General features: G+C 52.0%; 1 protein-coding gene across 1 annotated transcript in view; it reads right to left on the bottom strand.

Moving 5' to 3' along the window:
• The window catches only part of PPP2R2C (protein phosphatase 2 regulatory subunit Bgamma), a 139,021-nt gene that overhangs the window by 53,302 nt on the left and 59,059 nt on the right, over positions 1 to 26,660 (bottom strand). Inside the window, exon 2 of the mRNA XM_027117031.1 lies at positions 556 to 653. Within this exon, the coding sequence (XP_026972832.1) occupies positions 556 to 653 (98 nt within the window). The remainder of the gene's footprint in view (positions 1 to 555; positions 654 to 26,660) is intronic.

A 26,660-nucleotide genomic window follows, 5' to 3' on the forward strand; every position in this document is an offset into this window, starting at 1 on the left:
CGGGGTGTGAGTCCCCACCCTCAGAGGTGGGCAGTGAAGAGTAACTGGGAAAAGCACGTGGAGAACGAAGTGAGGAGTCTGCATGTAGTAGGTGCTCAACAAATGGGGCCTTTTAAGCACCAGGTTCTTCCAGTGGTTCAGAAACACTGCCTCGGGTAGGCTGTTCCAGACAGCAGACCTCACTGGGGCAAGGCCCGGGGCTGAGCAAAAGCGCCAACCCCAGACAGAGGGCCACCCACAGCTGCAGAAGGGTCCGTCCTCCCCTCCACCCGGCTCTGGCCGCACAGCACCAGCTCTCCAAGGCAGAGGGCAGTTTAATCAGGAGTCTGTTTCTCCAGGGTCTAGGACACAGTGACCAATCAGCAAACTTCCACTCAGCAGAGGGGGATCAGAATATGGCGCTGTGAGTCGACCCGGTGGACTCCCTTCCCTGGGCCTGCCCGGTCCCATCCCTGCGTGCCGCGGCGCCCTTTCCCGGGCTGGATGCCCAGAGGCCCCCTGCGGGTTAAAGCCCGGGCTGAGCCGTAGTCCCCCTCCCACCAGGCCCCGCCGCACCTCCGGTTCCCGCTGGAAGATGACGACCCGGCCACCCTTGTCGCCGGTGGCCAGCAGCTCCCCCGTGTGGTTGAACTCGACGGTAGAGATGATATCGGCTGTGGTGGAACAGAGACAGGAGGATGTGGCTCATTAGGACCCAGTGCTGTGCAGGTGGCCAGAGCTGCGCGCCCAGCCCCAGGGCCCCCAGCGGATAGCAGGGGCCCGGCCCCCTCCCCGCTGGCCGTGGGACAGAGACCCGTTCACGGGTGTCTTTCCTTCCTTCCTGCTCCCCTTCCTCCTGAAGCAGTCTGGGGTTTCCTCGTGTGCTGACCAGGTGACTGGGATGCAAATCTGACACTCACTAGCCCAACTCTGGGGGCCACAGAGACCAACTGTACCCCTCCCTGCCTCCACTGAGCTCCCCCGTAACCTTCACATTCCTGGCCTGGACCCTGTAGGCACCAAACGCTTCAGCACAATGGATCTACTTTCAAACAAACCACACATCTGACTACTCCTCCCAGCAGCCCCAGGCAGGTTCTCATACTGCGTCCTCCTTCCAGCCGCCAGGATGATGGTTCACCCCTCCCCCACCCCGACTCATGGGGTATTTCTGCTCAGACCCCCTCCTCTGCATCCTTCCCTGCCTCAAATGAAGGCAGTTCCATCCTCCCGCTGGCTCGGGCTCGAGCCTTTGGGTCACCGTGACTCTCCCCTCTCTCTCTCTCACCCTCCACATCCAGTCCTATTGTCTCAACCTTCAAGATACATCCAGATTCCATCACTTCTCCCGCCTCTCGCTTGGACGACTGCGACCGTCTCCCATCCGATCCCCTCCATTTCTCCCGGCCCAGACACAAGCTGGCCTCCACAGAGCAGCCATAGGGAGCTTTCTCGGACCCCTCCAGAGGCTCCCCACCGACAGAGGAAAAGCGAAGGTCTTCAGAGTATCTAAAGCCTTGAGTGACCTGTGGCCCCCCGAGGGAGGCCACGTCAGGAGCCCAAAACTTCACCCTGCCCCGCACTCGCCCCTGGCACTTGGCATTGCCTCCCACCCTGGGCCGGGTACCGTGCCCTGTGATGGGCTTTGGCCTGCGGGACGCCAGCAGACAAGCCGCCGTCCTGCGCTTCTGCCGCGGCCCCGGAGGAGGACCTGCCCAGGCCCGCAGCAAAGCCGCCCAGCTGAGCGGCCTGGTCACCCAGTCCAGCCAATCCTAGATCGGCGGGGTTGGCAGATGCGTGACAAAAAATATTAGTGCTGAATGCCCCGTGTTTTAACTCAATGAATGGTAACGGATCCCCACCCCAATTCCTACGACTCTCAGCCCTGCTCTCCCACTCGGACTCAGGCTCCTCGCTGATTCTCAGAATACCAGCTACCTTCTGTCTCAAGAACTGCTCTCTCAGCCTCCAGTGGTTTTCCCAGTCCTATTTGCTATTCCATACATGCCTTTTCCTTCTCCAATCACACGCCTTCAGAGGCAGCTCCTGACCCGCGCTGGCCTCTGAGCCACAGGTAAATGCCAACTCTGACGGCGAAAGGAAAGAGGTCAGAGGGAAGGTGGTTCAGGAGCAGGATAACGGGCTGGATGTACTCACTGATCAGGATAAGAGCACGTTTCATTAAACTTGAAAATAAAGGGAATAAAAAACAAGGAGAGCCGCTCTTTGGGATCACGGAGCTGCTCTCTGAGTGTGGAATTGGCCCAGCTGCCTGACACTTGTCCCTGCGTGGGCAGCCTGCCTGGCCCAGGGACACAGGAGGGGCACAGCCGGAGGCACAGCCCAGCAGTGCCGGGTTCCTGCCCGTGGCTCTGGTTCTTGCTGTTTCATGTCAGCACGTCCTTAGGGGGGAAGAGCAGGATATAAAACTGTATGTAAAATGTCTTTAATTATATAGACCAGTGATCACAGCCATGTTGAACAGCAAACAAACTGGGCAGAGGGAAAACAAGCTGGAAGAGACTTTTCTACCACGTTAAACAGAGATTGCTTTAGGGCGGTTGAAAGAAAATATTTTTTTCCTTCTCTTTCTATGTTTCCATGTTTTCTAGATCTTCTGTAATGAATGTATATTTCTTAATAGCTTACTGGTATAAGGTTACTGAGGTATAACTGATATACGCAAAAATGCACATTTTTAATGTATGCAATTTAATGAGTTTGGACATATGCATAATATATATTATAAAATATATATATTATTAAAAATATATATTATTTTTATGATGGAAAAATAACAATGCTATTAAATTAAAACGCCCATGTAACCACTGGTATCCAGAGCAAATGTGGTCCATAAATGCTGGGCAGCTACCACAGTAACAGACAATAACACCTGCAGGCAATTTACAATTTATATGTCAGTTTTATATCCATTGCCTCCTTTGAACCTCATGCCAGCCCCTGAGGGAGATATGACTATCATTTCTATTGGCAACTGAGGAGATGGATGGAGGCCCGTCCACAGTGACAACCCCCTGAGCTGTTCATGGACCATCTGAAGTCCTGGGTTGGAGTCCTGGCTTCAACGCCGGGGCTGTGTGACCTTGGGTGGGCTACCTCCCTGCTCCGAGACTCAGTGCTGTCATCTGTAGCATGGTTATAGTACAGTCTTCCCGTGATTAGAAACTCAAGAGAGATGTTGGAGGTGAGAGGGTTTGGGAGGGTTGAAGGACCGTAACACCAAGGAATGATGAATGACCAAAATTTACCAGACAGAAAGTCAAAGTTTTTTCTCATCTTTGCTTCTGGCCTCCACAGGAGTGGCAGCTGCGAGCTCAGAAATATGCCAGATAAATCTGAGATTCAGCCTCCCTGTACAGGTTTCGGAGTCCTGACCACCAGCCCCTCCAGCCCCCTTCTGCAAACATCTGCAGAGCAACTACAGACCTCAGGCCAGGGCACTGCTCCTCCATCCCAGGAAGGGGCTGGTGGGTATTTAACATCCATTCATTGTTACAGGAAGTGTCTTCTAGAGCTTGCCTTAGGAAAAGTTACCTCCCCTGAGAGCTGGAAGTTGTCATCAGTAAAATCATGCAATTGGAAAGTCCATGCTCTCATTTTGGAATGTTTGACACATCTCCAGCCTCAATACCACCTCCCCCAGGAAGCCTTCCTGGAGAGCCCTCCTGCCCCCCAGTACAGTAGTCTCTCCTACAACTGTGATCTCATGCCCACTATGTGCCCCTCATTAGATGTCAGGCCCTGCAGGGGAGACAGCAATTGGAAGAAGAGGCAACACTGGGTGAGCTTCTTATTTTCACGGCTTTCAGCCTGAGGACAGGTCCCAGTCTGTGCCACGTGGCTACTGAAACTCAGATAGAAAGTCATCCTTTAGGCTCTATAAACCAGAAGACAGAATCTGGGAAAATCCTAGTAGCTGTAAAATGAGGTATTTAACCCTGGAAATGGGGTCTAAAGAGCAGTCCCCAAATGCAACACATAAACTCTGCCCCAATCTTTAGCTGGCTGCAAACTGCACACGTACACACGATAGACTCCAGGCAGAGCTGCTAAGGCTAAAAGACATGAACCAGGATTTGTGCTGGGACAGAGTTCGAAGTTGAGTTCAACCAAGTCAACTGCTTACAAATGCAAAACAAGACAAAACCACTCTTTGGAGGGACACACTAAACATCTAGAGTCTCTACGGTATTGTCATTCTCAACACCCAGGGTATTCTCCAAAACTATACGAAGATATACAAAGAAATAGGAAAATATCGCTCATACTGAATAAAAAGACAATCAAGGAAAGAGACCCTGAAGTTCCCGGGATCCTGGGATTAGCAAATGCAGATTTTTATATTATAACTATGTCCAAGGATATAAAGGAAAATTTGCTTTCACTGCATGAAAAGAAAGGAAATTTCACCAGAGAAATAGAAACTATTTTAAAAATAGCTAAATGGACAATCTATAACTGAAAAATACCACATATGAAAATCGCTGAATTGCTTAACAGGAAATTTGAGATGACCGAAGAAAGAGTTAGTAAACGTGAAGATATATCGATAGAAATTATGCAACCTGAAGAACAGAGAGAAAATAAATTTAAAAAGATAAAGCACAGAGCCTCAGGGATCTGCCGGAAAACATCCAATGTCTACGTGTACTTGGAGTTCCAGAAGGAGAGGAGAGAATAGAGTAGAAGAAAGACTTGAAATAATGACTGAAAAATGCCCCAATACGGTAAGAGACTTTAATTTACAAATTTAGGAAGCTCAGCTAACTCCAAGTAGGAAAAATACCAAGAAATCACACCTAACCATCAAACTGCTGAAAGCCAAAACAAAAATGAAAATTGGTAAGCAGGTAGAACAAAAACCACATATTCTATTCAGAGGCTCCAAGACGCAGATAACTGCTGATTTCTCATCAGAAATAACAGAGTTCTGAAGGCTTTTAAAGTGATGGAGGGAAATTAAAAAACCTGTAAACCCAGACTTCTGTATCCAGTGGAATTATACTTCAAGGATAAAGGGCAAATAAAGACATTTTGGTGAAAGCTCTCCACGGACCAGTGATTGAATCTCAGGGCAAGCCCACTGCCCTACCATCACTCTCTCTTTACAGATAAGGAACTTGGTCAAGAGGTGAGGCACTGGCCCAAAGTCCCATTCAGGGCAGGGCTTTTGCAGTGTATTCCCCTGGCAGGTCCCGGTCCCTGCACCACAGGGCTGAGTTGCCAAACAGCTGATGCCTCAGGCTCAGGGTCACAACTCAGCCACTGGGAGAGGTCCGCCAGGCCCACGTATGAGGGTGCTCCAAGCCTCCCTGTTGTGGGTGATGACAACTCCATGAAAACCCAGGGTGCCCTTCTACTTGTGAGGTCCCCTTTTCTTTCCACTGCAGCTCTGGGAGTCCCCCAAATGGCAAGGCAGAGTTGGAAGAGGCAGCTTGGACCCCTGGACAAAGAGGCAGCAGTCAACCCCCTGGGACTGGGTACGGTGCAGCCCTAACAGTGCAAGCCCAGAGCCAACTGGTTTGGGAGCCAGAAAGCCACACTGTGGCCCAGCATGGGCTCAGGAAGAAGTCAGGGGTGGTGTCCCAAGTGACCCGCCCAGTGACAGGTGCACCGCGAGAGCCAGAGCCAGAGATGGGCAAAGACCATGCTGTGGGTTGAACTGGGTCCCCCAAACATATGTGGATTTCCTAAGCCCTGGTACCTGTCGCTGTGACCTTATTTGGAAATAGGGTCTTTGCAGATGATCAAGTTAAGATGTGGTCCTACGGGATTCTATGGGCCCTAAATCAACGGCTGGTGTCCTGAGAAGAAGGCCATGTAAAGACATGGGCGCACAGACACACGGGGGGAAGGCCATGTGACAACGCAGGCAGAGACTGCAGTGACGCATCTACAGACCGAGGAACATCAAGGATTGCTGGCCGCCAACAGAAGCTGGAAGAGGCCTGCGACAGATCCTTCCCTGCAGCATTCAGAGCAAGCACGACCCTGCCGGGTACCTTGACTTCAGACTTGCGGCCTCCAGAACTTCGGGGGAAGAAACCTCTGTTGTTTTAAGCCACTGAGTAGTTTGTCACAGCTTTTCCCCAGCCAACATACGGAGAGAACAGAGCAGAAGCGAGAGGCTGTGCGGGCAACGCTCTGCAGACCCAGGCGGCACCCTGGGCTGCGGCTCCTCCTGGGGTCACGTGGGGAGGATCAGCCCTTGGATCTCACAGGTGCCCCTTGTGTCTTTTTCATCAAGAGGAAGGTATTCCAGTCCCAGCCTCGGTTCATATTAGCTGTGTGACCGCATCCAAATCACGCTCTCTCCGAGCCCTAACTGTCTCACCCATAAAATAGGAACTGTCATCCCTGCCTGGTCACAGTGCTCCTAGGGTTTATGTAAAATTCAAAGGATTCCGTGGACTGGAAATCTCCCTGGAAATTGTGGCAGAGGCCTGCAAATTCGAGGAGGAGATTAAGCTGCTCATCAGGGAGACGCCCCCCCTGCTCATCTCACCATTCATCACTGTAAGTGCTGTCGCCACCATTAATGATCCATCAGCATCACAGCTCACGGCAGAGTGAGGGCCCTCGGAAAGCCCAGCTTCATCCTTCTGATGGGATCGCTGCGTTTAATTAGTATTGTCAGAGGCATCAGGGCTGATGAGGAGGGAGGTGGGAGAGGAAACAGGTTCTGCCTGCTGCTGAATGAAAGAGCTTGGTGCGAGGAAGGAGGATCCGTGTGCCCAGCGTCCGCCCAGGACAGGACTCTGTGAGCAAGCATCTTACCCAGCATCTTCTCTGGGTTTGGAGAGAAGGGGCCAGGCTGGACCCTGGGGATAAGGAGCCTGTTCTCAAGGGCTGCTCTGGGTCCAGGGAGATGCACAGGAGGTGAGGAGGTGGCCAGGGGAAGTGACCACTTCAGGATGGGGAGAGGTGAGATCCAAGAGGGCCTCCTGGAAACAGTAAAACAGGAGTGGGGTCTTGCAGAACAAGGAAAGGTGGCAGACTTAACGTTGATGCCCCATCAGCGGCTTCCTGTATCCACATCTTATACAAAGTGATTCCGGGGCTCTTCCCGTCCAGCAACAGAGACTGTTCACCCATCCTTGACTCTGCACTGGCTTGTGACTTGCTTTGGCCAACAGAATGCAGAGGAAGTTAGGGGGCGCCGGTCCAAGCCTGGGCCTCAAGAGGCCTTCAGTTTCTGCTCTCTCTGGGACCCCTGCTCTGCCACGGAAACAGCCCCAAGCAAGCCTGCCGGATGACGACGAGAGGCCACGTGGACGAGCCAGTGCAGCTGAGGCCATGCTAGGCCAGCCCACAGCCAGTCCACCCCCGAACACGGCAGCACGCCCAGCAGAGATACCTCCTGACCCATAGCTACCGTACACGTCAGAATGAGCACTGCCAATACACGAGGAGACGCCCAGTAGACTTAAAGACTAAGGGGAAGGAGCGCACGCTTGTTGTTTGAAGCCACTGAGCCCTGGGGTCTGTTACGCAGCGGTAGCTGACTGAGACAGAAGGGCTGCTGGGTAGAGCGTGGCCATTCCACCCAGCTCTGCTTTGTAGATCACCCTTTTTTGGAGGCAGGGAAGTCATTTCAAAGGAAAGACTTTCCTGATCAGAAAAAGCTCTTGACTGTAGCCTAGTTTTTCAGTAGGACTCACACCCACACCCCACCCCATCCCCACCCAACCAAGGTGCCTTGTATACGCTGTGCTCTGACGGCAGCACTGCCCCTTCACGGCTCACCCCGGCAACCCTAATCACTCTTCTGGTCTCAGCTTGTGTTGCTGAAGCCACCCGAGTGCCCTTTCCATTGTACAGGTGAAGAAACTGAGGCACAGAGAGGATTAATAAGTTGCCCAAAGCTGCCCAGCTGGTGTGTGCAGGGCTGGGATTTACCCCTTGACCTTGACCCCCAGGCTGGTGCTTCTCAAGACGTTTAAAGGAATCAGAGATGGCTGGGGGGCTTCCCTGGTGGCGCAGTGGTTGAGAGTCCGCCTGCCGATGCAGGGGACACGGGTTCGGGCCCTGGTCTGGGAAGATCCCACATGCCACGGAGCACCTAAGCCCGTGCGCCACAACTACTGAGCCTGCGCTCCAGAGCCCGTGGGCCACAACTCCTGAAGGCTGTGCATCTAGAGCCCGTGCTCCGCAACGAGAAGCCACCGCAATGGGAAGCCCGCGCGCCGCAACGAAGAGTAGACCCCACGCACAGCAACGAAGACTCAATGCAGCCAAAAATAAATATAAATAAAATAAATTAGAAAAAAAAAAGAGAGATGGCTGGGGATTGGTGAAGACATTTCCCGGGAGAAAGCAGATGCTGAGGGAGGGTTTCCACTTACACCTTTTGAGGGGAATGGGGGAGGGTGCCACCTTCCCTCCCCAAGCCTAGTGAGACCCTCGCAGAGCTCCAAAGTATGTTTCCTGAAGGCAGGAGACCCCAGCCTGAGACTCGGAGAGCAAAAGGGGTCTAGGGTCTGGACTCTGACTCTGCCCGGGATGTGAAAAGACGAATGGCTTTTATCCACGTGCTTCCCGGGGACAGGAGAGAGCAGGCTGGCTTATGTCATCTTAGTCCTGCCCGCTGGCTCCCCTGCGGGCAAAGAGAAAGCGGCAGAGGGAGGCCACTGTGCCCAGGGGCTGAGGAAAACCACTGGACGTACAGCTCTGACTGCCCAGGTCAAGGGCTCCGCAAGAGGTAGCTTGGCAGGAAATTTCCAGACCACCCAATGCAGGACCCGTGAGAGAAACGGGCAGCTATATCCACCGGCCAGGCCCTCCCAGAGCAGGAGAGCCACCAGCAGGCTCATGGCCAGTGGTGAGCGAGAGGCTGCAGGACCCCATCCCCTTCCCCACTGTCGGCCTCCAGCACAAACAGGCCCTGTTGTGGAGGTGCAGAAGGAGAAAGGCCACGTCTGGTTCGGAGTCTGGACCGTTAGCTGGGACCAGACATTCAGCACTGGATGGGGGCCACTTAGCTCTCCGAGGGTGATGGGAAAGGCGTGGACCTGCCTGAGTCCCCGATCCCCAAGCAGGTCTGGTGAGAAGTTCCCTCCTGCAGCCTGAACTTGGTGGAGGGTGAGGGCAGCTCCCGGGCCTGGGTCAGAGGTGGGGTGGGGACAGCTGGGATGCTGTGGCTGGGCCAAAGCAAGTCCCCCTGGACAGTGCCTGGGTCACCTGGATGGAGGCAGATGTGAAGGGGCTGGTGGGAGGTTTGGGAGGGTTCGTGTGGGGCACGTAGCACCCTCCACCTCCCACCCATGCACCCCGGAGGCCCAAGACCCCGGCTCTGCCTGTGAGGGGCCGGAGCTCTCACGTTAGGGCAGGAAGGGGGCGTCGAGCCCCAGCTGCCCACAGGTGGGAGATGGAACTGGCCACGCTGCCCCCTGGAATCACACAGGAGCCATGGTCCCAGCTCACTGATGGGACATCCACCCTGCACCCGAGCTCTAGTCCCTGTTCTACCTCTTTCTGACTGGTGACTCGGGGCAGGTCACCTCCTCTTTTTCTGAGGACGAGAGGCAATGGGAACACAGACCAAGAACCTGAGGGCCAAGCACTGTACTGGGAACTTGCCCACGGTGCCTCATCTCATCTTCTCCATGTCCCATAGGGCCAAGCGGGTGAGTCCTGGATCCAACGGCACCCCGTCAAGCTAGCTTTTTAAAAGGAAAGTGCACCCAAACAGGAGACCCAGTGGATGACAAGTTAGGTAAACATTAAACTGGGCCTAGTACTGATTAATCTTAAAGGCTGAGAAAAACACTTCCGTTATCCCGGCACCTGCTCCAAGAGCTCCAGGTGAAATGGAATGTTGGAACCTTGAGTTATGGTTCCCATAATATATATATGTATATATGTATATATATATAAAATATAGTCAGTCAGCCAGAGCTGAGGATGCTTGGGAATATTTGGCTCAGATAATGACCTTTGGGGAGAGGGGTAGCAGAGGGAAGCCTGGGTACGGAACAGCCAGAGGGTCTGTGGCTGGTTGAAGTTAGGTCCTTAAAGTGTAGTTATTCCATGGTTCTGGCGCTGCCTGGTAAGGGGGAAGGTCTGCTCAGATCTCACTCTTACTGGCTGCAGGACCTTGGACAAGGCATTTCACCTCTCTGAACTGATTTGATCGTCTGTGAAACAGAGATGGTCATACACACCCTCCAAGGCTGCTGGAAGGTTTACCCACATATCACCTAGCATGTGGCAGGCACTCAGTAAATCTGTTCACTGTCCATTTATTATTCAAAAGAATATTAATGGGGAGCTGTGGTTTAAGTTATAGTTTAAAGGGAAAATGTTGGCTAGGGTGTGATGTTTTTAATGTGGACTTTGGATAAAAGACTCAAAAAAAAAAAAGAAAAGTACAGAGTTTCTGTGTGAGATGATGAAAAAGTTTTGGAAATGGATAGTGGTGACGGTTGCACAGCACTGTGACTCTAATTAATGCCACTGAATGGTATACCTAAAAATAAAGTGGTAAATTTTATCTTATGTATATTTTATACATTTTATCTTATGTATATTTTATCACAATAAGAAGTTTAATTTAAATTTAAATTTAATTTAAAAAATTAATTGAGGACCTACTGTATCCCAAGCACTGTTGCAAATGCTGGGAACTCAGCAGTGTACACACCCCACAAGAAGCTCACTCTCTAGTGGAGAAAACAGACAATAAGCAAATTTCTGGGAAGGAGATAAGAGCTAAGATAAAAGCTAAAGTATGATAAGGGATGGGAGGGTTGGAGGTGTTGTTTTAGCTGGGGAGGTCAGGGGAGACTTCCTGGAAGAGGAGCATTTGAGCAGAGACCTGCAGGAAGCAAGAGAGGAAGCCACACAGATATCTGGGGGGACAGCACATGCAAAAGCCCTGAGGTAGGAGAGAGATTGGTCTGTTGCAGTTCAGCAAGGAGGGCAGGGTGTGTTGGTGACAGGGGCAGGACATGAGCTCAGAGAGGTGGGCTGCGCCAGGTCCCTGAACCTTGCAAAGAAAGACTTAGGATTTTATTTAAGTGAAAGAGGAACCACATAGCATTTTGAGCTGGGAAGTCATGATCCAACTTGGGTTTAATGACACTCCTATCCTCATGTGTATCCCTCACTAACATAGATGGGCTCGTCCCTTCTGTGCCCTGTCCAGGGCCTGGCACATGGGCAATTGCTGGAAAGGGTTTGTTAAGTAAATACCAGAGAAGCAGACGCTCATCAGGCATGTGGGGGATGGCAGGGGCCTCTGTGTCATCCCTGCCACTCACTTGCCTAACGCAGTTCCTCTCTCTGGGCCTCACTCTGGTTCCTTGTCTATTAAGAAAGGCGTTGGCAACATGATGGTTTTATTGTCGTTGCTTTTACTTTACCATTTAAAAAACTGAGATGCAATTCAGGTAACATAAAACTCACCATTTCAAAATGTATACTTAAGGGGTTTTGAGTATATTCAGTGTGTTATGCACCCATCATCACTATCTATTCCAGAACATTCCCAGCACCCCAAACAGGAACCCCATACCTTTTAGCAGCAGTCATTCCCCATTCCCTCCTCCCCCCAGCCTCTGGCAAACGCTCGTCTGCTTTCTGTCTTTAAGGACATTTCACATAAATGGAACCATACAGTGTGTGGCCTTTTGTGTCTGGCTTCTTTCACTCAGCATCACGTTTCCAAGGTCTACCCATGCGGCAGTGTGAACCAGGACTTCAGTCCTTTTCATGGCTGAATAATAGTCCATTGTGATCATGATGGTTTTGAAGGCAGGCCCCAGAAGAGGGCTTGAAGGGGTTGGGCACCTAAGAATGGCCCTGTGTCCCCAGAACCCTGACCCATGGTTGCTCCCAGATCTGCAGGCTGAGGGGCTGCTGCAGGAGCGAGAGTAAGGGTGGGACAGCGCTGCCCCTACAGTGGGTGCTCCAGGAGGGTCAGGGTGTGAGGGAGGCCACGGACCGTGGCTGCCAGCTCCTCCCCGCTAGCCCAGATGGGCCCCTGCTAAGTAGCTGTTGGCCTGACTGGCGCAGGGGCAGATGGGCCTGGCAGGGGTGCAGGGCAGCTGTGGGTTGGCCTGTGGTCAGCAAGACCCGGTCAGCCTGCTGGGCTTGACGCTAGGCCAGGTTGGATTGTGCTCACAGCAGGGATGACTCCCCAGATCAGACTGAAGCATGGCCCTCCAGGCCCCTCAAAGCAGCCAGGTGGCCTGAGGCCAGCAGCTGGCCTCGGGACAGGGTCAAGGTGAAAGGGACAGAGAGAAGACCACCTGCTCCTAGCCTGCCTGCTTTCAGCACAAGCTCCTCAAGGCCCCCCAGCACAATTGCCTGGGCTTGTCTCCTAAAGATGAAGATTCCCAGGGCCCTGCTCAGACCCACGGATCAGAATTGCTGGCACCTGGAATCTGCATTTTGATGGGTTCTTCAGTGATGCCCTGAGGTTTGAGAGCCACTGGTAAAGTGCTAAGAGGTTTGGGAGTGAGAGCACTCACTTTAGTGCGGCTGCCTGATTCTCAGCAAGTTACAGACATTCTCTGAGCCTCAGTTTTCTGATCTCTAAAATGGGTATAATAGTGTCATCTCAGGGTTGATCGGGAGGATTTAATGAGGCAACAAGAAGCTGCTTAAAAATCACTAGCTGCAATTAGTAGTATATTATTATTACACATGCAAACCAAATCAGAGAACTGTCTGGATTTTAAAAGAAAGTGGGGCGGGGAAGAATTAATAAATGAGAGAGAGAGGTTTAAGATATGGAGAATTTGCTGTTGGGGGGAACCTGGCTCTGAATCCCACCCAGTTTTGGCTGTCGTTTCATCCTTCAGTTTTCCGGTTTGTGCAGTGGTGATGGTAAGAGCCGCCCATGCTGGAGGGCTCTGCAAACTGTAATATGCTGTCCCGTGCCAGGGCGGGGAACGCAATGTGAGGAGGGGGATGGAGGCCTGATGCTGATCTAGACTGATGGCTTGAGTCTGGGCCGGGCCAGCTGGCTGGGGCTGGCTTCTGCCCTCCCAGTGCCTGGCTCCCGAAGGCCCCATCCTTTCTGTATCAGTTCCTCAGGCCCCAGCCGGCAGGCGGGCAAGAGGGGCCAAATGCCACTGTGACAAGAACACCCTTCAGGCTCCGTCACATCAGTGTGTCCATCTGTCCCCTCGCCAGGCCCGTGTCTGCGCCAGGTAGACGGACGGCGCTCAGGCGCTGAGCTGGGTGCTGAGGTCATGCTTGGCAGAGCCGGCTGGGTCCTCTGTCTGCCTCTCCTGCCTCTGCCCTGGCCGGGGCCATCGTCACTTCTCTCCTGGACATCTGCAGCCCCCTCCCCTTTGGGTTTCCTGTCTTTATCCTGGCCACCCGGTGACCAGAGGGACATTGCTGAAACTGAAAACTCATCGTACCCCAACCCTCCCTAGAGCCCTATGTGGCTCCCCGTGGCCCTCGCCAGCCCTCTGTCTCTCCACTCCCAACACGACCCTCACCCTTTAGGCACCCCAGCGGGGCCATTTATTTATTCGAGAAGTATTTACTGAGCCCTAATGCTAGGCGGCGGGAACTGACAGGCGGTCTAATGGGCACCTTGCAGCCCCTCCCACGCCCACCAGTCTGTCCCGTGTCCTGGGGGAGACAACCAGCCTGCTCTTCCTACTCCTTCCTATTTAAAAAAAATTTGTTTTAATTGAAGTAGAGTTGATTGACAATGTCGTGTTAGTTTCAGGTGTACAACAAAGTGATTCAGTTATACATACATAAAAAATTACATATATATTTTATATTGAGTATGTATAATGTGCATATATCTCTGTGCTACACAGTAGGACCTTGCTGTTTACCTATTTTATATATAGTAGTGTGTACCTGTTAATCCCACACTCCTCATTTATCCCCCTCCACTTCCCCTTTGGTAACCATAAGTTTGTTTTCTATGTCTGTGAGTCTCTTTCTTGTTTTGTAAGTAAGTTCACTTGTATCATTTTTTAGATTCCACATGTAAGTGATATCATATGATATTTGTCTTTCTCTGTCTGATTTACTTCTCTTAGTATGATCATCTCTAGGTCCATCCATGTTGCTGCACACCTCCCCTGTCCTCTTGAAAGACCCCGTGTCCCAGCCTCTGGGTGACAGTCTGGTAGAGGGTGACAGTCCATCCTGTCAAGGTGTGGCTGAGGCACCCCCCTGAGAGGGGCTGAAACAGCCTGGGATGGGCTTGACAGGCAGATGGGCAGGGGCGCTCCAGCTCTGCACTGGCTGCAGACCATTGTTAGCTCAACCTCTGGAGGCTTGGTTTCCTCACCTGTAAAATGGGCACAAGGGTGCATCTGAAATTAGATGCTGTGGGTGGAGGCTCAGCATGGAACTCGGCACACAGCAGGCCCACTTGTTTTGGTGCTGTCATCTCCAAGGGACCCACTTTGCTGGTGGGAGCTCCTTAGGCCACCAGGCTCGCTGCCTGGCTCCCTGGCAGAAAGAGTCCCAGCTTTCCTGTGGCTCCCTTCTCCAGCCTTAGGCCGTTGGCACAGCCGCTCCACTTGGATCACCGGGCAGCGGACAAGGAGTGGCTTTGGAAGTGTTCCCATCCTGGTTACACATTGACCGCCTGGTGGGAGCTGGGTCCCGGGGAGGTCACATTCACTGGGCGCCAGCTAGGACCCTCACCCACCATGTGCATTAGCCCGCGGCAGACCGAGGAGTTTGTGGCATTCTGCCATTTCCACGTGGGGAAACCGAGGCTCTGAGGGTTGAACTTGTCCTCCTGCTGGGAACAGGTGGCTTCTCTGCACCAGGTGGACCCCAGGGCCTGTGCTCCTAACACGGTAAAGTGGGTCAGGCCGGCCCCAGGTGCCTTCACCACGTGCACCTCCGCGGGATGTGATGGTGCCATGGTCTCCCAGGCCACGTCTCGTGCCTGGTGCCCTGCACCCAACACCCCTTCCCACCCAGGGATGCCCGCACCCATTATAAAGATGAGCAAACTGAGGCGCCCGCAGGCAGGACTGGCGGGGCCGGGCAGGTCTGGAGCCCTCCTCTGCCCCGTCTGCTGTGGGCTCTGGGGCTCCCTTCCTGGGTTTCTCCTGGAGACGTAAACTCCCAGCACGTTATTCAGCAACTGCTGAGTGGATGACTCCTGTCGGCCAGCGTGGTAACCGCCCTTTCATGTGGCTCCACGCTCCATCTCAAGCACCTCACACCCAGGACCTCAGTTACAGGTTGTGACCCCACTTCCAGATGGCGAAACTAAGGCTCCGGTGTGCTGGTGCACACGGACCACTGGCTCTGCGGGGGCGGGGAGGGGGTGTGGAGGAGAAAACTTGGAGTCGTGGCTGAGTCTGTGGGCTTCAAGCCACCCATGGTTTAACAACCGGCTCACGAAACTCCTAAAACTTGAACAACCAGCTCACATAGTTCCTGAGCTGAGATGGCCCTGACACACCCTGGGTGAAGTGAGGTCCCAAGTCCACACTGGCAGAGACAACCTGATTCAGGGCTAAGTCCCAGCCTTCGGCGTCTGAGCGAGACTCTTCCGGCAGCCCCACTGCTGGCACCCTGAGGGCAGCCTGCCCCTGGAAACCCCATGTCTCCGTCAGCAGGACCCTCCCCATCCCTTGCAAGCCCCCACCTGGCCTGGCATCACGGATGCCAGGACCAGACGCCCCCATACACCACCCACTGCTCCCCCCTAGCTGCGAACAACCATCACCCCCATGGGAAATGCCGGGGCCCAGCTTCAGAAAACAGAAGTTTACTGCCTGGGAAAAAAATCCGGGTGATGTTGTCAGTGCTGTGCGAGTCTGAGGCTGTGGGCGCAGAGGGAGGGAACTGGGCCTCAGTGACAGCCGGGTGCCCCGTGGGTCTCCTCCACCGACCTCGCTGGCTTGGGCAGGAGGAGGAGGGGGAAGGTATATGGGAGCCAGAGGAGGCGGGCCTGCAGCATGGTGGGCACAGCAGCATCCATTCCAGCCGCCCCTCCCCTCAATCTGCCCCTCTCGGAGGGAAACCTGTTCCTGCAGCTTCGCGGAGCCCCTTTCCACCCCAGTCTACTCTGTGCTGGCCACTGGCCAGGAGGAGGTGCCTGCAGGCCCTAGACCCTCCCCTCCTCCTTCACCCTCCCCTCTCCCCTCCTAGAAGCATATTAAGCATCTCTGTCTCAACAGCAGGTACGGGGCGACCTGGAGGTGGGGTTCAGCCCTACACCTGGTGATCCTTGTGTCCCTAGGAAAGCTGCAGCCTCCGCATCCCTGCTGCCAGCCCAGGCCACAGGATTCTGCCTCTACTTCTTCATCTGGACAGTAGCTCCCAACTGAGGTCTTGGGCTGGCGGGGACCTGGCCCTCCAGCCAGAGCTGACTGATGCCCACCGACTCATCCATTCATTCACCTAACATTCACCAAATGTCCGCTCTGCATCAGGTCCCCCCAGGGCTGAGTCACAGTGATGGATATCCAGACAGTCTCTGTCTTCATGGAGTCTGCGGCTTACAGGGAGATGGACAAGGAAACTGATAAACTCTTTCCAGCCGCCCAGGTGCTGGGGTGGAGGTCTGTACAGGGAATGGGTAGAACCCAAAATAGAGGGCAGGACTGCCTAGTGGTTAAGATCAGGACGCTGCAGCCAGACACTCCAGGTTCAAACCTCACTTCCACCTCTCAGTTACCTAGGAAAGCTACTCATCCCCTCTGAACCTCAGTTTCCCTCTCCTGTAAAATGGGTTCGATACTCATTAAATAATACTGCTTCAGAGGGTTGTAAGGATTGAATGAGTGAATATGTGTTCGTATTAGAACAGGACATAGACTCGCAAAACAATTTTACAAAAAAGGAACAAAGTTGGAGGACCTAGCCAACCTGATTCAAAGATTTACTATAAAGCTATAGGAATCACGCCAGTGTGGTACAGGAAAAGGATAGACACATAGGTCAATTGAACAGAGAATCCAGAAATAGACCCTCCAATCCATGGTCAATTGGTTTTTGTTAAAAGCACCCAAGCAATGAGGAAAGGATGGTCTTTTCAATAAATAGATAAAATGGGGAAGAAAATTAACATCTGCCCTTACCTTACACCATATATAAAATTATGTGGAAAAGGCTCAAAATATAATTGTTGAAATGAGACCTAAGTATAAAAGCTAAAGCTAAATAACTTCTAGAAGAAAATATCAAAGAAAATCATTGCAACTTTGATTTCTTAGTCAAGACATAAAAAGCATCAACAACAAAAGAAAAAATGGATAACTTGGACTTTATCAAAGTTCAGAACTTTTGCTCATTGAAAGAAACTGTTATGAAAATAAAAAGGCAAGGACGGAATGAGAGAAAATATTTGCAATCCATACATCTGACAGATCACTTGTATCCAGAACGTATACAGACCTCATACAACTCAATAATAAGAACACAAACCACCTAATTAAAAACAGGCAAAAGATTTGGACAGACACCTCTCAAAGCAAAACATACGAATGACCAAGAAACACATGAAAAGACGCTCAGAAGATCATTAGTCACCAGGGAAATGCAAATTAAAATCTCAGTGAGATACCAGTATGTACACCCATCAGAATGGCTAAGATTTAAAAGACTGATAATATCAAGCTGGTGAAGATGTGGCACAACCAGGAATCTCCTTCACTGCTGGTGGGAACGCACCACCATACCATCCCTCTGGGAAACAGCCTGGCAGCTTCTTACAGGGTTAACCATGTGCCTATCATATGCCCCAGCCATTTCTCCCCATTAGTATGAAAGCCCACGAACACCCAAAGACTTGTACACACCTGTTCCCAGCAGCGTCACCCACAGTTGCTCAAAACTGGAAACCATCCAAATACCCATCAACAGGGGAATGGACAAATTATGATAGATCCAAACCATGAAAGACTACTCGGGAATAAAAAAGAACAAACTATTGATACATACAGCAATGGGATGAACGTCAAAATGATTATGTGGAGTAAAAGAAGCCAGGCAGAGTGCGCCCTGTATTATTCCATTTACGTGAAATGCTAGAAAGTGCAAACTAATACATACTGTCAGCAGGCCAGTCAGTGGTCACCAGGATACAGAATGTAGTCAGGGATGGACCACACAACGGAACAAGGAAATTTTGGGGGCTGATGGAAAATGCTCTGATTCTTAATCCTGGTGGTGGTCTCACAAGCACACACAGCTGTCAAAACTATGGGACTCTACACTTGAAGTAGATGCAGTTTATCGCACATAAGAACATGTTTTTAATTAATTAATTAATTATTTTATTTTTGGCTGTCTTGGGTCTTCATTGCTGCACGCGGGCTTTCTCTAGTTGTGGCGAGTGAAGGCTACTCTTCCTTGCGGTGCGCGGGCTTCTCATTGCGGTGGCTTCTCTTGTTGCGGAGCACAGGCTCTAGATGTGTGGGCTTCAGTAGTTGTGGCTTGCAGGCTCTAGAGCCCAGGCTCAGTAGTTGTGGCTCACGGGCTTAGTTGCTCCATGGCATGTGGGATCTTCCCGGACCAGGGCTCGAACCCATGTCCCATGCATTGGCAGGTGGATTCTTAACCACTGAGCCACCAGGGAAGCCTCATAATAACATTTTTTAAAAGTCTTTGTTTGCAGTAAAGGGGAAGAAACAGCAGCAGCGGCCACCTACTCTCTTCTGAAACTTCCAGCAAACAGCTGACTTAACATCCTACAGGCTCCATGGGCAAGGCGACCACCCGAGTAATTACATCAAGGGAAACAATTATTTGGTGCATTTTTCATCAACCGAGATCATTCATATTTATCAAGCTTCTAATTCATCTAGATTTGTCCCAGGAGGTCTGACCCACCCTGGCCTGGGCATGAGAAATGGATTGTGCCAGGCACGTGGTAGAATCTCATTAATTGCATGTTGAATGAATTAATAATTGCCCCGCCTTTTCAAGTGCGCACAGCTCGTCAGTGGCCGACCGGAAGCCAGAAGCCAGCGTGGGCAGCCTGAGCTGACCCCGGGAGAAACCCAAGGCTACGTTCCTCCGTGGACAAAGCCCTTTCCAGGACACGCTCAGATGCTGAGGCTTGAAACAGCGAGAAAAGGCAAAGTCAGGACCATTCTGATGTGGCATTAGGGGGTGGGGTGACCACGCAACACAGCAGAGAAGCTTGAAAATCAGTGGGCAGCTGGTATGGGGTCAGATGCAGGCTTCTTCCAGAAATGTCCAGTCCAGGGGCATGATAGAAGCTGCAGACAATATCTGTAGCTGGATCAAACTGCTGGGGACAGTTGAGCCAAAGGGTCTTGGCTGGGGACCTGAAGACAAGCCAATCACTGCTGTTATTTCTCTTTTGGTCCAGCTCCAGGCTGGATGCTGTCAGAGCCCTAAGATGCAGCTTCCTTGTCAATGCAGGAAGTGACCTGGGGGTCACATGCTTTCTCTTCCACCTTCATCTTGGGCCTCCTCAATCACCTAACTCAGCAGTTCTTAGACTGTGGTCCAAGGACCCCTGGGTGTTCTTGGGGTCCTTCTTTTCCAACGACGTATCCGTGTGACGTATCTGTGTGGCGGAAACCACATTTCCACCAAACAAAATAGCACAACAGACTGAATGCAGAAGCTGATGTGAGAATCCAGCTGTCCTTTATTAAGCCAGACATTAAAGAGATTTACAAAAATGCCACTCTTCTCACTAATTTTTTTTGTTTTGGAAAACATAGTTATTTTTCAGAAAAAATATTATTTATGTTATGTGGTGGTTTGTTATTTCTATGTTTAGATGAATTAATATATAAATATTTCTAAATGTTTCAGTCTTAACTTCTAATATGGGAGATATCAGTGGATACAACCGACATACACAGAAGCTCTTTGGGATCCGAAATAATTTTTAAGAGTTTAAGAGGATCCTAACATCAAAATGTTTGACAATCACTGCCCTAAAAGTAGCTGGGCAATTTGGGTATTTGATCTATTAATGTATCTATTGGTCTGAGCAACATTCCTTAGTGCTTAGAGCTCCTGGCCCATGGAGGACGCTCCCATGCTCCTAGGATGGTGTCATTTGTCACAAAATGCCCAGAGCCTAAAGGAGAAGTTAAGGTGAGTCAGTGAGGCGTGACGATGAGCCAACATCCCACTGGCAGCTCGTGGCTCCCATGTCTCGGATAACTCGCTGCCTCTGCTCACGGGGTTGTTACAGTCAAGGGTGTGTGTGAAGGAGTCTGAGCCGGAAGGGGCCAAGAGAACATCTCAAGGGGAAAAAGGGTCTCAACCCACATAGACACTCTGTCAGAAGTATACACGTTTCCTTGGGCTTCCCTGGTTGTGCAGTGGTTAAGAATCTGCCTGCCAGTGCAGGGGACATGGGTTCAATCCCTGCTCCAGGAAGATCCACATGCTGTGGAGCAACTAAGCCCGTGCGCCACTACTACTGAGCCTGCGCTCTAGACTCCTCACGCTGCAACTACTGAGCCCAGGCGCCACAACTACTGAGCCCACGCCCTAGACCCCGCACGCTGCAACTACTGAGCCCATGAGCCACACTACTGAGCCCACGCCCTAGACCCCGCACGCTGCAACTACTGAGCCCACATGCCACAACTACTGAAGCCCATGCACCTAGAGCCTGTGCTCCACAACAAGAGAAACCACCGCAATGAGAAGCCCGCGCACCACAACAAAGAGTAGCCCCCGCTCGCCACAACTAGAGAAAGCCCGTGCACAGCAATGAAGACCCAAGGCAGCCAAAAAAAAAAAAAAAAAAAAAGAAAGAAAGTATACACGTTTCCAATGCACATTTTGGCCAAATGGCACATGGCTGGTACTAAAATTGGTATTTGAAAAAACTAAAATAAAATGAAATTGGTATTTGGCCAAAGATAATTATCACCACAGAGAAAACTTCTGCATTATGGGAGTAAGTCTGAAATTGTATCTAACATTTGAATTATTAACCTTGTTAGAAATTATTCAGCTTGCCTGCCCTTCTAGAAAAATCTGATGGAGACTTTTCCCTCCATCTCCGAGGCTCCGTTGATGGTAAGGATGCAGTTTTATGAAGCAACCCCACAAATGGACACTGCAGCAATGCTTAACGAAGGTGCTTCTGTGTCCTTCCAGGAGCGGTCTTAGGCTGCCTCCCTCATCTCCACAGTTAAGTATTTTTACACGTGCTTCTCCTGTAAGCTGTTTCACGCGTTGGCTATGAGGGTGATCTTCATGAACCTAGGACCTCTGATCCCAGACAGCTCATGGATGAAAAGCTGCAGCTATCCAGCCTCCCAGAGACCAAGGGCAAGGCCAAAGCGTGGAACAGCAGCCCGGGGCTCAACACACGCAAAGCCCTAAGCTCCAGCGCATCCTAGCCTGAGATCCCCTTGGAGCTGGGCTTGAGGACTCCATTCTCCTCTGCAGGACTGTGAGCCTGAGAGCCCTCTGTCATCGTGACTTTATCCAAGTGGCTCCGGGGGGGCCACAACCGTGAAGCGGTGACCACAGATCAGCTCCAAGTGCGCTGGCGGTCAACCCACGGAGGAAAGTCACAAGCTCAAACAGCAGAATCCATGAGGGGGCATTTCCCACCCGGACGCCACGGTGGGGGACAACAGTGCTGAAGAGGGTGCTGGCGATGATGACAATAGTGGCTGCCACTTAAGTACCTACTGGACGCCTGACGCGGTACTAGAAGCTTACATACCTCAGGCAGTGGAGCAGAACAGTCAAAGGCCCCAGTATCAGAGCCTGGGGACCCAGGTTCCAACCCCGGTTCTGACACTCACTAGCTGTGTGACTCTGGGCTAGCTTTTTAATCTCTCTGTGCCCTGGCGTCCTCCTGTACACATTGGGATTAATGATATGAGGGCATCGCGTAACTCACAGGGCTCCTGGAGGATAAATAGGAACATGTGGGAAGCAGATACTGCCGCTCTCATCCCCTCTGGTCCACCGAGCAACCAGGGGGGTGAGGCTCACGGTCTCTACTTTACGGCTGAGGAGACCCACGCTGGAAGGCTGAAGTGTCCGCCCGAGGTCCTGCGGCAGGTGCAGCTGGGCTTTGCGCCCACACCTGCCTCACCTGAAGCCTCTGTGCTTTCTGCTTTACTGTGGCTTCTCTCAAAAGCTGCTCCTGTTTCATCAAATCAAAGAGAAACTCATCCTTGCTCCTTTAGACCCACGATGGAAAGCATGATGAACTAGCAGGCGGGGTGCTTGGCTCGGCGACTTCCCGGGCACACGTCCCTGGTCTTCTCCTCTGCAGAACGGCTAAAACGCTGCCCGCCCGCCCTCCATTCCTTCCTTCTCTCCTCTCCTCTTCCTGCTTCCTTTCTCCTGCCTTCCATTTCAGCAGACATGTGCTGTGCCACCACACCAGGCCAAGGGTGAATCGGACGCCGAGGCCCCTGCCCTCAGGAGCTCCCAGTCTCACGCGGGAGTCCGAGCGGTAAAGAAGCACCACGTGGGGTGGCCAGTGCTTCCATGTTGGGGTGGCTTCCTGGAGAAGGAGGTGCCCAAGCTGAGTCCTGACAGGTCACTGCTGGTGGGGAGGCATTCCGGCGGGAAGGGGCGTGCATGTGCACGGCTGGAGCACCCGTCCTATGGACGATGGCAGTGGGGCAGAGGGAGGCAGACGGGGCCTCCAATACCACCCGTCTGCAAGGCCCACTGCGGTGACCAGCCCATCAAGTAAATCTGTGTGTTCTCTTGCTGTCTCTTGTCTAACACACAGATTCTAGGACCGGCTGGTAAACCAGGAGGAAGAGGCGCTGTAAATTCTACCAAGGCCAGAAGGAGCCGCTTTGGGCTAATTAGAACCGCAGAGCAGTTTGAGGACTTCAATTACCGCTCTCGGCAGGAAGGCGCATCCCCACATCTGTGGGCTGATTAAATCCGCCGGGATGTCGCTCACAGGGCAATGCATTAAAAAAAGGCGGGGTCCCAGAAACGCCAGGGCAAAGCCCACGTCAGGAATTGGTTTGGAGACGAGAAAAAGAACTCTGGTCCTTCCTCCTCCTCTGTTCCCCTCCCCCTCCCCAATGTTTCATTTGATTAAAAAAAAAAAGGCAGAAATGAGATGGCGCTTAAATCGCAGCTCTGTTGCCGAGTGTGTGAAGTTTATGAGAAACGCGGGTGGGAGGTGAGGCTGCTGGGGTCCCAGTTCCTATAAGCATCACAGTCATTATTCAGGCAGCAGCTGATGCTCTCTCAGCTCAGAACCTTTTCCTCTGGTTCCGGGGGCTTCAAAATACAACCCCCTCTTATCTGAGGGGCTGTACTGTGTCACTGCACCCCCAACACTGTCACAGTGGAAGGGAGGCACTGGGTGGGGGTCAGGGACCCAGCTCCCTCCCAGCTGGCCACCGCCTCGCTGTCTGACCCTGCCTCTCTCTGGTGCTTGCTCATCTGTAAAGTGGGCAGTGGCGGCTGGATCAGAAATTCCGCAGCTCTACAACTTCCCAGTGTATCTAGGGACTAGAGTTGCCAGAAAAGGTCAGGACACCCAGTTAAAATTGAATTTTAGATAATCATTTTTCAGTATAAGTATATCCCAAATATTGTATGGGACAGACTTATCCTAAAATAAAAATCGTTTCCTGAAATCAGATTTATTGCGCAGTCTGTCTTTTTATTTGCTGCACATGGCATCCCTATCAGGGATACGACCTATTCTAAGTTGTACCCTTGGAGTGATTCCCACAGGGTGGGAGGAGGGCAGGGAGGGGAGACAGGGGATGGACCTCCCAAGAGAATCGCTCCAGATCAGCCCCCTTTGGTGAGAATCACCGAGCCGGGAAAGGCAGAGCCTACGATTTCTGAGTGGAAACTGAAGCTCTTGGGGGCACACCTTGCTCGGGATACTCAGGTATGTGCCTCCCCAGCTGTGTGTTTCTCATGACAGCCCAGGAGGGGGTTGGGGGCCTGGCACGGGGCTCCCATTGTAAAGATGAGGAAAGGGAGACACAGAGTGTGGAGGGACTTGCCCAGGTTCACGGCTGGCCCAAGGCTAGAACCGCCCTGAGAACTGGGCCCCCAGGCCCACCCGGAGGACCCCCAGGTCACGTGTCCCATGCAGATGCTGGTTTGAACTTTGGCTTCTGCAGCTGCCCCAGCCAGGTCTCACAGGGCCTCCCTTGAAGCTGCCCTTCCTCATGGCTTTCAACTGAGTTCCGGTCGGCTGACCATCACGGACCACTGCTACATACCAGCAGCAGGCAGGCCCGCTGCCGTCTTCCTGGGAGTTAGTCATCCCTCCCCCTCCCCCGGCTGCTCACTGTCTCTGGTTAACATGGTTACTAAGGTTAATCAGCTTTCACTGCATGTCAGGCTTTGCCTCACTGACCCTCCCCCACCTCCTATAAGGTAGATTATTATTATACCCACTTCTCAGATGGGGAAGCTGAGGCTCAGAGAGATCAAGTAACTCATACCTGGCAGACCTGGGACTAGAAACCACCTGTGGTGTCCCGGGTCTCTGCTTCCTCCCGGAGGCTACCAGAGTTTGTCCACTCTGAGGAATTGGTATCCCTGGGAGGGGACTTGTGGGGACTTCCTTCCTTAACCAAGAGGTGGAGTTGCTAGTGGGAGAGCGCTGGGCACCTAATGGGCCTCTGGAAAGCTCCTGTGGGTCTTCGGTGGGGTAGGGGTCCCCATCCAAGGCCAGGCTGAAGGTGCCTTAATCTCCCTGAAGTTCAAGTTCCTCCAGGGCACCAAGGCTCCCCAGGCCGAGCAAGGAGCTGGCATACAGAAGGTGCCCTACAAGTGCACGCGGAACTTGCTCTTCCGTAGCCGGGAAAGCAGCTACACGTAGATCCTTCCACCCCATCCTACCAGAGCCACCGAGGCCCACAGGGAGGGGATGCCCCCGAACTAGTCCCTCCGCACGGCACTTTGCAGATCCAAGGTGCGTCCTCTGAGGGTGTTTAGTTGAACATCTGGAACATCAACTGTGAGACATCCAAGCTGTCAGCTTGTCATCCTAGAGACAAAGGAGCTGAGACGTGGAGGGATGACCTTTCTGAGCTGGGGGGAGGACTGGGGTAGAGCCCAGGAAGCAGTGTTTAACAGTCTCCCTGGGGGAGGCAGGAGCACACGGGGAGCGAGGGTCTGCAGCGGGCACGAAAGCAGGGAGTATGGGAAAGCGAGGTGGATTCAGGGCACCGGCCAATTGCAGTGGAGATTCTGACATGGAGTGGGCAGCCCAGGAGAGTGGGGTCCCACGCGAGCCAAGAGGCAAGCAGAGGAGTGCTCCTGGGAGAATGAGATGAGTTAATAGATGAACAGTGTTCGGAAGAGTATCTGGCACAAAAGCAGTGCTACATAAGGGTTAGGGGTTCTGGCTGTCACTGCCCTGTGACAGGCAGCACATTACATCCACTACCTCCTCTAATTTTCGTAGCCACTCCGTAAGGTAGCTACTGTTACACTAGTCTCTATTTTATAGATGAGGAAGCCAAGAGAGAAGGGTGAAAGGAACTTCCCATGGAAGTTGAAGAGTAGTGTAACACTAATAGTAGTACACTAAGAGTAGTGTACACTAAGAGTAGTGTACACTACTCTTCTGCTGAGTAGAAGAGCCCGGTCAGGGCACTCCCACAGCCCTTCCTGCCTGCTCCCACCGCAGCCTGGCCACCTCCCACCCTGCCTGCGGGGAATGGAAGTACGGCGCTCCAAACTGGCACTCGATAGTGGTTTTCTGAACAAACGAATGGATGGATACATGAATGAACAAATGAAGGGGCTGGGAGGGGGGATGAAAGGATGAATGAATGCCACAGGGAGGATAAGCCTTCTCAAAGGCAGGAGGATCCCCAATTTAATGACGGGATGGTACCCCCAGGGCAATCCCATGCCAGCAGTAATACAAGCACTTTCATTACTGTTTATAGCTTCCTGAGCCCATTAGCAAATCCTCCAGGCTCCTGGGGGCGATTAGAAAGGGGGAGGGGCTGGGCTTGCTCCCGGGGCCACACTGGAGGGTCCGGGTCTGGGAAGCAGCCCGTCTTGAATCCAGATGCTGACATGAGAGCATCAAGAAAATCTCATTTGCAAACCCAAATTACTGCCATTCTGATGATCATATAAAAGAAGGATGGGAATACAAAGCAAGCCGTGAACAAGCATGACCGTGGGTAACGGCATCAGTGAGGAGCTGGGAGAGCTCATAAACAAAGGTTTTTGTCATCAAAACCCATTTGATGACTTACGGATTCAGCTCAATTCTTTGCTTTGTATCCTTGCAGGGGTCTCTTTTTCTCTTATTTTACCTATCATCGGCCTCATTAATAATACAGAGGTATATGATATGGATATAAATATATAATAATGATAATTACAATTATGATGATGAAATTTAGCATTTATAAAGTGCTGGTGCTAAGCCTGGCCCTATTCAGAGCATGTTACAAGCATCACCGTATCTACTTTTGAACAATTTAAGACATTCTTGCCTTTCTGTTATCTTTCAATTTGCTTTCCTGAATGCATCTGATATACCTGTTTATCAAATTAACCCCCATCCAGTCCTGGCCAAAGTGAGCTGAACCCCAGACCATGTGGACCAGCACATCCCCTTACGTGGGAAATGATGCCGAAAATAGCTGGCTTTTCATAACCCACTATTATTGTATGTATTTCACAGCTTAGAAAAATAAAACGCTGTCTCGTCCTCCTTGCTTCTTCATTCTTACTGTCACACATTAGTGTTACACTGTGGTGGGTTGAAAGGTGGC

The sequence above is a fragment of the Aethalodelphis obliquidens genome, unplaced genomic scaffold (genome assembly GCF_003676395.1).
Source record: "Aethalodelphis obliquidens isolate GAN/ISIS:26980383/991018 unplaced genomic scaffold, ASM367639v1 scaffold17, whole genome shotgun sequence".
In the NCBI taxonomy this organism is placed as follows: Eukaryota; Metazoa; Chordata; class Mammalia; order Artiodactyla; family Delphinidae; genus Aethalodelphis; species Aethalodelphis obliquidens.